General features: G+C 41.6%; 1 protein-coding gene across 2 annotated transcripts in view; it reads left to right on the forward strand.

Annotated features, from left to right (window-relative positions):
* The window catches only part of LOC133498178 (transcription initiation factor TFIID subunit 4-like), a 138,233-nt gene that overhangs the window by 53,526 nt on the left and 70,224 nt on the right, over window positions 1-14,483 (forward strand). For both annotated transcript variants that reach the window (XM_061814710.1, XM_061814711.1), the window contains 3 exons: window positions 6-136; window positions 7,117-7,242; window positions 11,947-12,003. In XM_061814710.1, coding sequence (XP_061670694.1) covers window positions 6-136; window positions 7,117-7,242; window positions 11,947-12,003 — 314 coding nt within the window. The remainder of the gene's footprint in view (window positions 1-5; window positions 137-7,116; window positions 7,243-11,946; window positions 12,004-14,483) is intronic.

The raw sequence follows: 14,483 nt of genomic DNA on the forward strand, positions 1-14,483 counted from the left end.
CACAGCCAAGAAGTTTGGCGTCACGGACGTTCCCATGGAGGTTGTAACATTTATCTCCCACGCTGCACAGTCGCGACTCCGCACTGTCGTTGAAAAGGTTTCGACCATCGCACAGCACAGACTGGACTCCTGTAAGGTATGACATCATCCCTGAATCTTACTGTTACTGGGATACATGTATTACGTTTTAAAATGAAAATGAGGGAATATATGGTGTTGGTTAACCTTTGATACCCTCATATGGGAAACTTGTCCACAAGATGTTTTATATGGGATTTGTAAGGTTGGAGGTTCTCCAGACCTAATTAATTGGAGAATGCCTTCATGGACATTGCTTATTGCACTTGGAACTTTTGGCAATTTGGCATTTTTTTTTTCATTATACTCAAGAAACTATGGTATATTCAGAATTGGCCATAGATGTGACTGTGAGTGTCAATGATTCTCTATACTGTATGTGTATTGCCTGCACTGAAAATCAGTTCAGAGTGTACATGGCCTCTTGCCCAAATTTCCCTGGCATGGGGCTCCAGAACACACATGACCTTAGTGACAACAAGCTGTTTGAAAAATGGATGGCAAGTTTTCAGTAAAAATTATAAATACTCTATATAGATCTCTGGAAAAAATCAAGAGAATCTTCCAAAATTATCAGTTCCTCTAAATTTTCTATTTATAGATATTTATTGAATAAAATCAAGTTTTTTAATTTTGTAAAAATGCTGATAACATAAGTCCCAAAGTCAAAATACAGATGTTATTGAGTGCATTTATTTACAGAAAATGAAAAATGGTCCAAATGCCCCCAAAAAGTGTGGTGTTTTGTTAGTCTTATTTTGTTCCCTGTAGTGTACAGTCGTAACCCAGTTCTCTTACTTTTTGCAGTATACTTACTTTTTGTAAGGCCCTCATATTGGAAAGGAAAGCCACAGTCGCTTATGCACTTTTCAGCCATGTTTTCAAAAGCCGCGAGAACAGAAAAACATAATCACGCAGAAGTTGCTGTCAACCACAACTCCCGCTTGGACTCAGACTTGCCAACAATACACGGCACCCCAACAAGCCCACCCCTTAAATGCACACATATCTAAGACAAAAACACTAAAATGCGGACTGTATTTTTTAAAAATTCTTTGCTCCCAATTCTTTTTCTCTGGATGCATATGTTTAGAAAATGTGTAAAATAATAGTAAATGTGTTTGATGGACGTGGGAGTTCCAAAACAATGTGTTGTGTGTGTTTATATAGATACCCCTGGCGCCCTCCCTTCTCGGAAAAATAAGGGTTCACTCTATAAAAGTTAAGTTGATAAAGTGGAAGGTAGAGTTAAAAACTAAACATAGAAAAGAACACCAGTGTGCTTTTGCATATTAGCGGCGACTTGTCGGAATAGAAGCACATTTAATTGGCCAACATTAAACCACAAGCATTTGGGAAAACCTTGAAAAGGTGTTTTTTCCCGACACCGAGGTGGAAGCTGCCTGTCTACTCTCCTGTTATGTGCTTCTTCTTTTTCATTTATTTCATTCTTTTTTTGTGGTTTGCAAATGAGGTGTAAGAGCGACAACTGGCGCTCTGTGAAGCCACTCTGTTGACATCAGCGAAAATGGAAGAAAAAAAAAGAAAGACGGGGGGGTGTGAGATGAAGCGGGCCTTAAAGAGCAACTGGGCTCCCTACGTTTGCGGTGGCAGGAGAGTGCAGGCTCAGCGCTGCAACAAAGGCTGGATGAGAGAGCGGGAGAAACGAGAAGCGGGGCTGCGACGGGAATCCTCTGATGTGTGCACCCACATTCTCTCCCACGATGGAAGCAGCAGCACATACCCACACCTCCCATGAACATGTGAAATAAACAATTATCTTATTAACTTTTGATAAACTGCAAAAAAAAAGTTGTTTTCTTTTTCTTTATGCAGACCTTTTTTTTGGGGTGGAGTGTTCCAAAGCGAGATGCCATGCACTTCATGCAAAAAGCGAGATGTCTGTAAACAGCACTTCTCTATTAAGTAAGCGAGTTGGGAAGTGTAATGCGTTTCAAACCCGGGTGAATGTTTGCACTTTGTAAGGTCCACAGTCCCCGATGACAGGTTTGTGTTTACGCTCACATAATAATAATCACTGAGATTTTGAGCCCAAATTGACTGCTTTCATTCAAAGTAATCAAAAGGTCGGTTCTAAGGTATTATCGTGAGGGATGATCCTGTGCTCTGTGGTGTGTTGTGTTTTTTCTTTACCACAATCTCAAAAAATGGTTGGAGGCCAACCATCATAAATGTTCATTATTTACGATCATAAATCCTTGTGTGCAGTCAACACCAAGTTGAGCCGAGGTGACTCATAACTCTAGACTCTGACTTGAAATGCGAGGCGAGACAATAGGTTTATATGCCGTTGTCTCCACTTTGCTCCAGCACTCTGTTTTCTTGCTGCTCTCAGACTCCCGCCAAATAAAATTCACACAACATTGTAGAACTTGAGAATACACAACTAGAAAGGACAAAAATAAACACATCTGCGTACGTCGTCTTACCTTGTTGCTGTGGTTTAGTTCTGGAAGCTGCAAAATTATACTGTGTATCCCCAAATAAGATCATACTGGCTGGCATGGTGGACAACTGGTGAGCACATCCGCCTCACAGTTCTGAGGACCGGGGTTCTTGACTGCATGTTCTCCCCGTGCTTGCGTGGGTTTTTTCCGGATACTCTCGTTTCCTCCTACACCCCCAAAACACACGTGGTAGGTTGATTGATGACGCTAAATTGTCCGTAGGTGTGAATGTGAGAGTGAATGCTTGTTTGTTTACAGTATATGTGCCCTGCGAATGGATGGCGACCACTTCAGTGTACTGAAAAGCACCTCTTGCCCGCAGTTAGCTGGGATAGGCTCCAGCATGCCCACGAACGTAATGAGGAATAGCAGTACAAAAAATGGATGGATGAAAGATCATACTGGTTGAAATTCCAAGGGGTTCTTCAAGTCGACGTGTGAAAATTGGTGTAACAATTCAAACATGCAGACCAATCTAATACCGCCCTGTGATGCCACTCACGAGGCCACTCACGAGGGCACCCAGAACACCATAATACTTGAAGTAATTACATTTTATCAGACAAGTTTATTCTTTGGACATGTTGTTACTTTAAATCAATACTTTGGATTTTCCTCTTCATTGGAAACACAAAATTAATGGCATTTCATTTCAAACGCGAATTGATTTAATATAAATTGCATCTCGTAAATTGAGATGCGAACAAAATAAACTCGTAGGTCATGTTACGTCTTATTGTTAGGGTCTCTCAATGGGATTGATGTTTTCAATGTAGCGCTCACAGTTTCCCATGGTTAAGGTGAAGTGTCTCAGTGTTGTTTCAAGGTGCAAGAGACTCAGCTGGAACACTTTAGTGTGATGAAATGATTTGACTTGCGATAGCAAGATGCGTTGTGTTATAAAACAACATTGAGAAATCCCGTTGTGTGAAGTTTGTAGCCTTTCACAGCTGCTAATATTTATTCTACTTGCACTGATTGCACCTCTAAACATGAGAATTGTGTTGTTGTTACAGAGCAATCTCGCAGGAATGTGTTTTTTTCACTTATTCGATTGGCCAGATTAAAGCGCGTTTGGTTGGTGTCCAATGCATGGTCTGTTGTATGACCCAGAGCCACCCACTGTGTCACCGCACTGACGAATGAACAGGAACTGGAGCTTTTTTTTTTCCACGCTGGACTGAAATCGATGGGAATTAGAGCCCTTAGGACGTGTGTCTTTGGGAGTAAACCAGAAAAGCACAAGCCTAGAAACCTTTAAGTACTAAACTGAACCCCCTTTTTAATGAGCTTTTAGCCCCACATGCAATTTTAGCATGTGGACTTTTATTCATCGAGACAACTCGTGGTCATTTTCTTTAAATTTGTCGCCAAGAAATGAAATTCCTGCAGTAATATGTACACGTCTCTATAGACTTTCCACAAAGGATAAAAAGTCACTCAGACAGCAGGTAATTTGTTTCTGAGCAGTGTAGACATCTGGGAACTGTGTTAAATCTAGATTTAGGCTCCTGTGAAACAAGGCCCTGAATGTGGTATGGAGAGGATATTTTTAGAGTGTTACCCCAGGTTTTTTTTTACTGTACTCCAGTTTGCTTCTTCTTTCTTTAAGGATCGGGACCTTAAACTTATATCAAACAGCTATTGTACCCCCTGAAAAAGAAGAAAACATAAAGTGCTCTACAAATCTGGCACTGTTCTTAAACCTGTGGAGTAAGACTTGAATCTCTTATTGTATGTATTGCAAAGAGGCGAGTAGTCATGCACAAAGATCCTGTTTGATGTGCATCCTAGACGCAGAAAAATGATGAGGATCACAAAAAGCTTTGTGAAAGTGCGTCCTCTGACGCACAGCCTTGTGAATCTACCTATACAAGGCTCGAATTAAGCAGTTTTGCGTTGCAGTTTCTGCGTCAAAAATTTTGCGCATTAAAAAGTACAACTCGAAATCAGGTTTACACAGAGACAGATCGCACAACGCTTGTGTCACTGAAGCGTGGATGCGGAAGAGACTGCATTCAACTAAGAAGCACCAAAACAGTGGCTCCAAAATGTGATGCCAAATTGAAAAGGGAAAGAGAGAAAAAGCAGACAGATGAAGTGTGGCTGCATTTCTTAGTCAAATGCAAGGCCAGCACAAGTTCGTTGCAACATGGACCCTTCACTCCGCTGAGTATGACGCCACACCGGGTTACCCGAGAGACGATTGTGATTCACAAATTGTTGAGCGTGAGTCCACTTTACCAACATGTTAGCGCAGCGGCCTGCGGAGTCTATCTTTTTGCTCAGTGGAGTTAATTCGTGACATAAGGCCAATCTGATAATCTCTAACTGGGAAAACTTTGAGTCAAGTAGATGACAAATGTGGCAAATGTGCCCAGAGAGGAATAAGAGTAAAATAGATCATGATGTCCTCAAACATTAGAGCTTTCAGTTGAAGGTAGTTGAAGGAGAATATATTTCTCTTCAGGTTTCTTCATTTTTATGAACTCCGTCAAAAAAAAAAACATAACTTTGAAAACGATTCAGTTAAGATTTGTTAAAATAAACCATTTAAAATTGTTTAAGACATCACTGTTCTGTCAAGATGGGAAACGCAAACTTTATTTTTCTTGAATTTAGCACTGTATTTAAACATAACTTTATTTACCTCCTCTTATTGTGAAAAGTTGCCTTACTTTTATTTCATAAACGAGAGAACATTATTTCTGCTCATGTTTGATTTCCAGGGCAGAATTTGTAAAATTTGTACAAGTCTTGGCAGCTTGGTGGCGATTGGTTAGAGAGTCTGCTTCACAGTTTTGAGGACTGGGGTTCAAATTCTTCCCCTGCCTGTGTGGAGTTTGCATGTTCTCCCCGTGTCTGCGTGGGTTTTCTCCAGGTGCTCCGGTTTCCTCCCACATCCCAAAAACATGCATTAATTGGAGACTGTAAATTGCCCTCAGGTGTGATTGTGACTGCGGCTGGTTGTGATTGTGCCCTGCGATTGCCTGGCAACAAATTCACGGTGCACTCTGCCTCCTGCCCGAAGATAGCTGGGATAGGCTCCAGCACTTTGGCGACCCTTATGAGGATAAATGGCTCAGATAATGGATGCATGCACAAGCCTTTATTATGCATTATTATCATTATGTATATCAGTGGCAAAAAAATTGCTTCAATCATTTATCTTGTAAGTTTTTCTGAAAATATATTGTTTTAAAAACATTTACGGCGGCATGGTGGAACAGCTGGAAAGCGTTGGCCTCACAGTTCTGGGGACCTGGGTTCGATCCCGGCTCTGCCTGTGTGGAGTTTGCATGTTCTCCCTGTGCCTGCTTGGGTTTTCTTGGGGCACCTCGGTTTCTTCCCACATCCCAAAAACATGCAACATTAATTGGATACTTTAAATTGCCCCATGGTGTGATTGTGAGTGCAGCTGTTTGTCTCTCTGTGCCCTGCGATTGGCTTGCAACTAGTTCAGGGTGTACCTCGCCTCTTGCCCGTTGACAGCTGGGATGGGCTCCGGCACCTCCCTTTGTGAGGATAAGCGGCTAAGAAAATGGATGGATAGAAAAACATTTACGGTACTATCGTGGCTGGCCTAAACATAATATATTGATTGTAACCAAGAGCAATGGATAGCACAAAAGTATTGTACAAGGAATGAGAACCGTAATAAAAATCTGCAATATAGCGGAACTGTGAAGCAAGAACCGCAATGTAGCAGAGGATTACTGTTTCTGAATCTGCAGAAACTCATTGCTTCAGGCCCGTGACACATTGGTTCCATGACATGGGCATTCCGGGACTCACTTAGTGTAAAATCTTCTATGTATGTCTTTTAACAAGAATTAAGACACTTTTGAATGCTGCCACTCATTTCTTCCTTGTTTTTCACCACTTCCTTGTTGGTTTCTGGCACTTCTTTTTCGGGTCGGAAGCTCGGCGGATTGTAGGCGTGTAAGGCTTGGCCAAACACTAGTATACAAGTATACAGTACCAAAATAAGTAATTGAGAGTTGTGTACCCGACGAGCACCCATGTAAATAACATTGTCATTTCCAGGAAATACGGGAACCAGTATCTGACAGTACATTGCATTAGTAAACAACAGTCACCTATTCTGGTACTAGTGGACTTTGTTTTAGGGCGTATTTGTAATTCCAATTGGACACTACCATACTTTCCATTAAATACAGAGTACATTGTTTCCAGGTCCGTTAAATGAAGATTCAACTGTTTAACTGTGTAACCATCACCCCAAACAGTTTAGTTCGAAAAAATGCAAGAGCAAAAACACCACAGACTAAATTTAGCTCCTCCTAGTCCCATCTAAAGATTTTAGTCAGTTGGGATTGATTTTCTTCTTTGATACCAATTAGTAAATTACAAAATTCCATGGCTTTGGTGTCACTTTGTGGCGTTTCGTGTTGTTACATAAAGAGCTCAAAAATACTTTTCAGCAAAAAGTTAATGCTAGATTCTATGGTACAACGATAAGAATATTTGCATTTATTTGCTGCAAATGTGCTACTACTTTTCAGTTTTTCATTTAATCCAAACTGTTAAATTTGTGTGTTCCCATCAGGACGATGACTGCTACGAACAGTCGGCAGACGTGCGCTCTCAGCTGCGCTTCTTCGAGCAACTGGAGAGGATGGAGAAGGCGAGAAAAGATGAGCAGGAAAGAGAGATCCTCTTGAAAGCCGCCAAGGTAAAGTCAACTTCCTACCGTGTGTGAGTTTCTGCGCCTGTGTTGTTATCGTACTTTACGTCCCACTGTACCAAACAGCGTGGGCCTGTGTACTGCTGTGCATGCATGCGTGTGCGTGTGTGTGTAAACAAGCATGTGTGTGTATGTTGCTTCTGACACATGAATTTGAGTGTGACACCAGTAGATGAAGTGACCTCCCTGTGTCCTCCCAGGCTCCTGGCCGCAGGGCCTCGGTGTCCTGGCTCCTCCCCGGTGCACACACATGCATGCGTTCGACCACACTCACACACACAGACACACACACACACGCACACATACAACCTCAAATAACATTCCTCCGTCTTAAATCTCGACTAAAAAATGATTTTCGATTTGAATCCCATACATCTCGACTGTGATGGAGACACACTAACCACTCGGTCTCACTGCTGCCTGTCACCATCATAAAACCTTTATCAAGTGTGTGGGCATCATTATGAGTAAGACATATTAAAGAAAGTGCAGTTGTGTAATATATAATCAATAATGAAGTATGTCTAAAATAAAGTAAAAATGCTCTCCAAACTATCAACTAACTACTATCATTATGAATTGTTTCTAAGATCCGGACCCTCCCAAGCAGCTTATAAAATAAATAAATAAATAAATAGAATAATGAAAATGTACTAAAAGATCACTGCTGACCTAAGAGAAAGGAGAGACAATCCTCGGCAAATGAAAATGCCCCGCAGTGGCACATTAGCAGGGCCAGTGTGCAAGCGAACTAGCTAGGGTTCATTTAATTAATTTTGAATGGGTCCAATGTCCCACAGTAAGGATTGTCATCACCACAAACCTCGTCCTCTTGATTGGGTTATTACACTGTCACTCTTGCCATGCACGATAATAGGACACTGAAGCTGTCCCTTTTTTTTTCTTTTTCTTATCAAAACCTGCCTTGTTGTAAAACAAAACTCAGTTGGAAACAGGTGGGTGACATTAAAATCCTGCTGCACACTGATCGAGAGCAGTCAAATCCAACTGGACTGGATTATCACTCAAAAATCAAGAGTTGTCGACGCACCCCACATTGAGCAGTATATTGTGACACCCTGAACAGCAAGCCTATATATTGCCATTACATTGCCATTGCTGAGTGAGCCAACAGGCAAACCCTGAACCCATTGGTAAACACCGAAGGTGAGGGATGCCATAAAGCCGAAGAAGGATTGTTTGCCTTTTTGGAACAACTAATGGGTACCAGCTGGCCAAGCAGAATGCAGCTTTGGTGGTCACTGGGACAAAAACTTGGACATGGGAGGAGTTTGGGCAGTTCATGGAGAAGGACTTCAAGACAGCTTCGAGAGAATTCTGGTCCATCATCTGGCATCTAAAGAGTGGCGGGCGGTGCACAATCAACATTGTGTCTAGTGGGGATGGGGTGGTCTCCTGAGCTCGACTCGGGATGTTGAAAGTCGGAGGAAAGAATATTTCGAAGACCTTCTCAGTTCCACCGACATACCTTCCCATGAGGAAGCAAAGTCTGGATTCTTTGAAGTGGGCTTTTCAATCTCTGGTGCATGAGTCACTGAGGCGGTTAAAAACATCATCTGAGGCAAGGCCTTAGGGGTAAATGAGATTCACCCAGTGTGCCTAAAGGCTCTGGATGTTGTTGGGCTGTCCTGGTTAACACGTCTCTGTAACATTGTGCGGACATCGGGGACAGTCCCTTTGGATTGGCAGACTGGGGTTGTGGTCACCCTTTTTAAGGAAGAATGGAACATGAGATAAATGGGCAGATTGGTGTAGCTTCTGCTGTGATGTGGACTTTGTATATGTCTGTTGTATTAAAGAAGGAGCTAAGCCGAAAGGTGAAGCTCTATTTACCCATCGTTCCTTGTTCCTACCCTCACCTATGCATGAGCTGTGGGTCGTTACCGAAAGAACAAGATGCCGGCGGCCGAAATAAGTTTCCTCCCTAGGGTCTTCAGGCTCCACTGAGAGTTAGTGTGTAAAGCATCTAAGAGGGACTCAAGAGTCAAGCTGTGGTTCCTCCAAATTGTCATCATATTATGATGCTATGATTTGCCCACATTAGATGGCAAAAAGGCTTTTGCAATAATCACTGCCAAACCTCCATGTTAATGCAGATTTTAGAACTCAACAGCTGTCAGCGGTAGTGAATGAGCAAAGGCTGACAGACACAGAGTGAGGGGGGCTATACCTGACGGAACTGTTGCGTGGTGTGCGTAGTTTGGCAACTGTCTTCATCAGTGGCCAATCAATCAGTCGACCACTTTTTTTTTTTGCCGCTCTCACAACTTACAGCCAATCAAATTGAATACAAGCTTCTATCCATCCATTCATCATCCATCCATGCTCTTTTGGTTATCTGACGTCAGGTCACGGGGGAAGCAGCTTTAGGAGGGAAGCCCAGATTTCCTGCTCCCGAGCCACTTCCCTCAGCTCTTCCAGGGGGATTCCAAGGTGTTCCCAGGCCATCTAAGAGACGTATGTAGTCTCGCCAGCATGTCCTAGGTCGTCCCCAGGCTTTCTTCCCAGTGGGATGTGACCAGAACACCTCATCAGGGAGGTGCCCAGGAGGCAACCCAAACAGATACCTGAGTCTCCTCATCTGACTCCTCTCAACGGAGGAATCACTTTGAAAAGGATGTGTGAGGACCCCTGGAAATTATAAAAAGAATTTAACCCCCGGTCCCAGTTTAAGTAGTCAACAAAATATTGAGAGGACATGTAAATCATAACTGGATCCATGATAAATTCTCGAGAAACCATACCAGTAATGGAACAGTTGGCCATTTTGATTACACACAGCCATTTTAGGTGAATTCCAGTCCTTGGATAGTAATTCTAGGTGGGGAATTTATTCTTAAAGGTGTAACATTTTGAGTTACATAGATAATTGTGATCATCATTATCACTGGGAAAAATATGGTGTCAATGTCAAATGTGAGTTAGTCTGCTATTCCCACCACTCACTGATACTTGTGTAAAACGATATGCATCCACAAAAAAGCGAAATATAATGTAAATTGTCCCATTATTACTTCATATTTGCATACAACTTTGTGCTAGACTTTAGGTTAAAGCGCGCAGTTGATGTCCAGCGTGACAAAAATAGCAATGTTCTGTAATGTTGTAATGCGCTGGTATTTCCTGCAGTGGTCAGCCGTACGCATATTTTAGCATGCCGATGAAGGATTTCCCAGGGACACGTTTATTCACCCACATGTCGGCTGGTTATTAAAATAGAAGTGTCGTTACGCTTGGGACATACACACACATACCAACGGCCACACACACACACACACACACACACACACACACCACACACACACACACACACACACACACACACACACACACACACACACACACTAACGGATCGCCACACTGGCTCACAGTGACACTGTCAGTAATACTCGCCACCATCCTTCACCCCCTTTGTGTGTGTGAGTGTGTGCTGGCTCATGCAGAATTTTTAATAACCTCTTTTGATTAGCGTCTCCCTCCAGCGGCTTATTTAGGGCTGGATTTGGAGCGGGTTTAAAGGCCACAGCCCCTGCGGGGGTGCGCTCCGTTGCACTTCTACTCAATTCAAACACGATGTCCTTGACACCTCTGTATCCTGTTCCTGTTTTTGCCGTTTTTTTTCTTCCTGTAGCAGCAACAGATGAGGTGGGATGCTTCACTGGATAAAAAGTGGGGGATAGGTGATTTCTTTCAATCAGATGTTAATTTCTGGCTCATGCTTTGGTTAATTCCTACCGGTAATTTGCCTAAAAGAGCCCAAATCGGAAACAGGTTTCCTCAACGTATGGGTGATGGTAAATTGCAAAGGTTTTTGGCTATGCCATCTAATATGGCGAGAGACAATGTCAAAGTTTGATGATTTTTAAGTTTTGAGTGCAATGGTTCCTGGAAAATTAGAAATCAAATTAGCCCTGATATGAGTTTCACCAATCAACACAAAATTAGGTTGACATGTACTAATAGCCCGCATGGTGGCACAGGTGTAGAGCATTGGCCTCACAGTTCTGAGGACCGGGATTCAAATCCTGGCCCTGCCTGTGTGGAGTTTCCATGTTCTCCCCGTGTCTGCGTGAGTTTTCTCTGGGCAATCCAGTTTCCGACCCACATCCCAAAAACATGCAACATTAATTGGACACTCTAAATTGCCCCCAAGTGTAATTGTGAGTGCGACTCTTGTCTGTCTCCATGTGCCCTGCGATTGGCTGGCAACCAGTTCAGGGTGTACCCTGCCTCCTGCTCGATGACAGCTGGGATTATCTCCGGCACTCCTGTGACCCTCGTGAGGATAAGCGACTCAGAAAATGGGTGAATGGATGGATGTTCTATTTTTAAAGGATGCACAAGGACTCATGTCTAAAATTGAACTGCAAATGGTTAATTTTGGTTTGAAGGGGCCATTTACAGTGACTGTTGGGAATAGATACAAATGTACCTTAATAAGAAGCAGGTATCCTAGAAAGTTGGGGAACAGTAAATTTCAAACCCAATTCAAGCATGATGTTCTTGACACCTCCCTATCATGTTCCGTTTTGCACTAATTTTCACTGCAGCAAAAACAGATCACTAGCAATACTTTATTGGATATAAAGGAAGGGTTGATATCTTTAAACCAGCTGTTAACCTGTGCCCACCCCAAATTTCCAAAACTCACCTCCCTTCTTAACTCCACAGAGTCGCTCCAGGCAAGAGGACCCAGAGCAAGCTCGACTGAAACAGAAAGCCAAGGAGGTAAGATCATTACCCTTGACATTTGCCAGACTTGCGCGTATGAATTTTTCATATGCTTGCTACATATGTAATTCTGTTTAACGTCATATTTAAGAAAAAAAAGTTACAGAACTCGTTCATGGCCCATTGATTCCCCTGAAAAAGACTATCTTATTCATCACTTAATAGCTTTAACTATTTTGATGGTTGTTCAGAATCAGAATCAGCTTTATTGGCCAAGTGTGTAAAAACACACAATGAATTTTTCTCCGGCAGTCGCTGCTGCCCTGGTACGACATTCAGAACAAAGAATAACAAAGTTCATGGGTGTGCTGGAGCCTATGCCAGCTGAAATGAAACTGAGTTTAAGCAGCACGGTATAGGAGTGGTTGGCTTGTTTGGCTTGTTTGCATCACAATCAGGAGGTCTGGGTTCATATCGCCAGCTCCTCTATCTTCATCCCACATAAATATAACATGAGAAAAACTAAAAAGTCTTCAATGACCCGATCCCCTATAATTTTAGCATACGAGAGGAAACAGGAGTACCTGGAGAAAAACCACACAAACAAAAGGAGAACACGCAAGTGACACACAGGAAGGCTTAGAGCCAAGATTTGAAACCCGAACCTCAGAACGGTGATGAAGATGTCCTGACGAGTTGGACACTGTGCCAACTTTCTTGTAGCAATACAAATTTTTACTGTCGAAAGTTCACTTTTCTTTGCACTATTGTTTGTCATTTTTCGAGGAAATACTAATAAGAATGCTGTTCTTTTACTAATAATACTGTTCTTTAAATGAAATATTTAACAAAGAGTAACTTTATTTCATCATTTATTCCTTTTTTGGTGCATAAATATCAAGTATAACACCGTTTTCTGTAAATGTTCATAATTATTTTATGTGGCCCTATTACTCCTGCCCCGTTTGAAAAACTTTTTATATCCTTGATCTACCGCCTTTCTTTTTCCCTACTCTGTGCATTCTGAGACAGATTTGTATGCTTTATCACAGCAGGAACCTTGTGCAAGCGCAGAAAAGGCAAAAAAAAAAAAAAAAAAAAAAAGAAGAGAAAAGCGAGTTTACTCTCCAAATAAGCATTTCAGACACAGCGATTTACTCTCTGCATTAACTTTTACAGCTACAAAGGAGCGCAAAGACGCATTGTCTCTTGCGTGTAATAGGCTAAAGCGCCACGCAAAGGCGCTTTAATCTGTAGCGGAAGCAGCTCCGTCTCGTCTCGTATAAGGATCCATTCCCAGTGGAGCTCAGAAAGAAGGCCTCGCTTGTTCATGTTTACGGAAGAGTTCTCTCACAGTTTGGGTTTGTTCTTGTCCTTGTTTACGCCACACTAACTTCTTTCAGTCTATGTGGGCAGGAGGATAAAACGAGCAGCTCTCACCTGTTGTTGTTGTCGATGCCAAAATTAAGCAGCACGTGTTTTCTTTCAAGTCTTTTATTTTTTTTTTTATAGATAGGAAAGTTTTGTGCACTATTCCAAGTTGCACTTCTTTAACACGGTGATCGTACAGCATGTGAAGGAGTTTTTGGTCCATGCTGGAAAACAACAACAACAAAAAAGTTAGCAAATCACAAACCCTCGTCTGCCAGTGTACAGCAAACTTAATACTATACTTGACTCCCAAAGTTTGAATTCTCAGACGTGCCATGCTCAAGCAAGGGAGAGAGAGGGGTTTAGACATGCTACGTTACACGCGAGCAAATCCACAGACATCATAAAATTGCTCTGTGCGAAAAAACTAATCCCAAATATAAATTCCGAAAATAAAATTTGGATTATCACAAAAAAATAGAATTTAGAAAAAAGTACAGCAATTTTGGCATGCTCACGAATATTGGTTGAAGTGTACATTTTTCTCTTTGTTTTTAAATGTATTTAAAATGTATTATTTTTGTCTTCATTTGGAAATGCTTTTAATCATGTAAAGCACATTGAGTTACTTTTTGTCGGAAATGTACTATATAAATACATTTGCTTTGCGTCACATCTATGATTTGGCTATTTGATGAGTGTGAGTACTCAAGCATGTTAGTATAGAAGTACTTGGACGCGTATAATGACAGAAAAACAAAAATCACGATAATAATAAATAGTCTGTAGTGTGTCAAATAGAGTGACTTGCAGAAGTGTCGACAACATAAAAAAACATTTAAACAAATTGCTTTAAGAACATCAAAAGTTATTGACTCGGGAATAAGGTTGTAGTTTCAAAAAAAGATTGCAATAAGTTAAAATATGTCAAAGTACATTGAATTTGACAAATGATATATTAAGTGTGGATTCCTTAAAAAGTTTTAAAAATACAAACCCAACAATGCATTTAAGCATAAAAATATTGGACTGTTGTATCCATCCGTTTTCCAAGCCACTTATTCTCGCAAGTGTTACGGGAGTGCTGGAGCCTATCCCAGCTAACTTCGAGCAAAAGATGGACTACTCTCTGTTCTCGTATCGTGATATTAAATTCAAATGTTTTC

This window comes from Syngnathoides biaculeatus, chromosome 3 (genome assembly GCF_019802595.1).
Source record: "Syngnathoides biaculeatus isolate LvHL_M chromosome 3, ASM1980259v1, whole genome shotgun sequence".
Classification (NCBI taxonomy): Eukaryota; Metazoa; Chordata; class Actinopteri; order Syngnathiformes; family Syngnathidae; genus Syngnathoides; species Syngnathoides biaculeatus.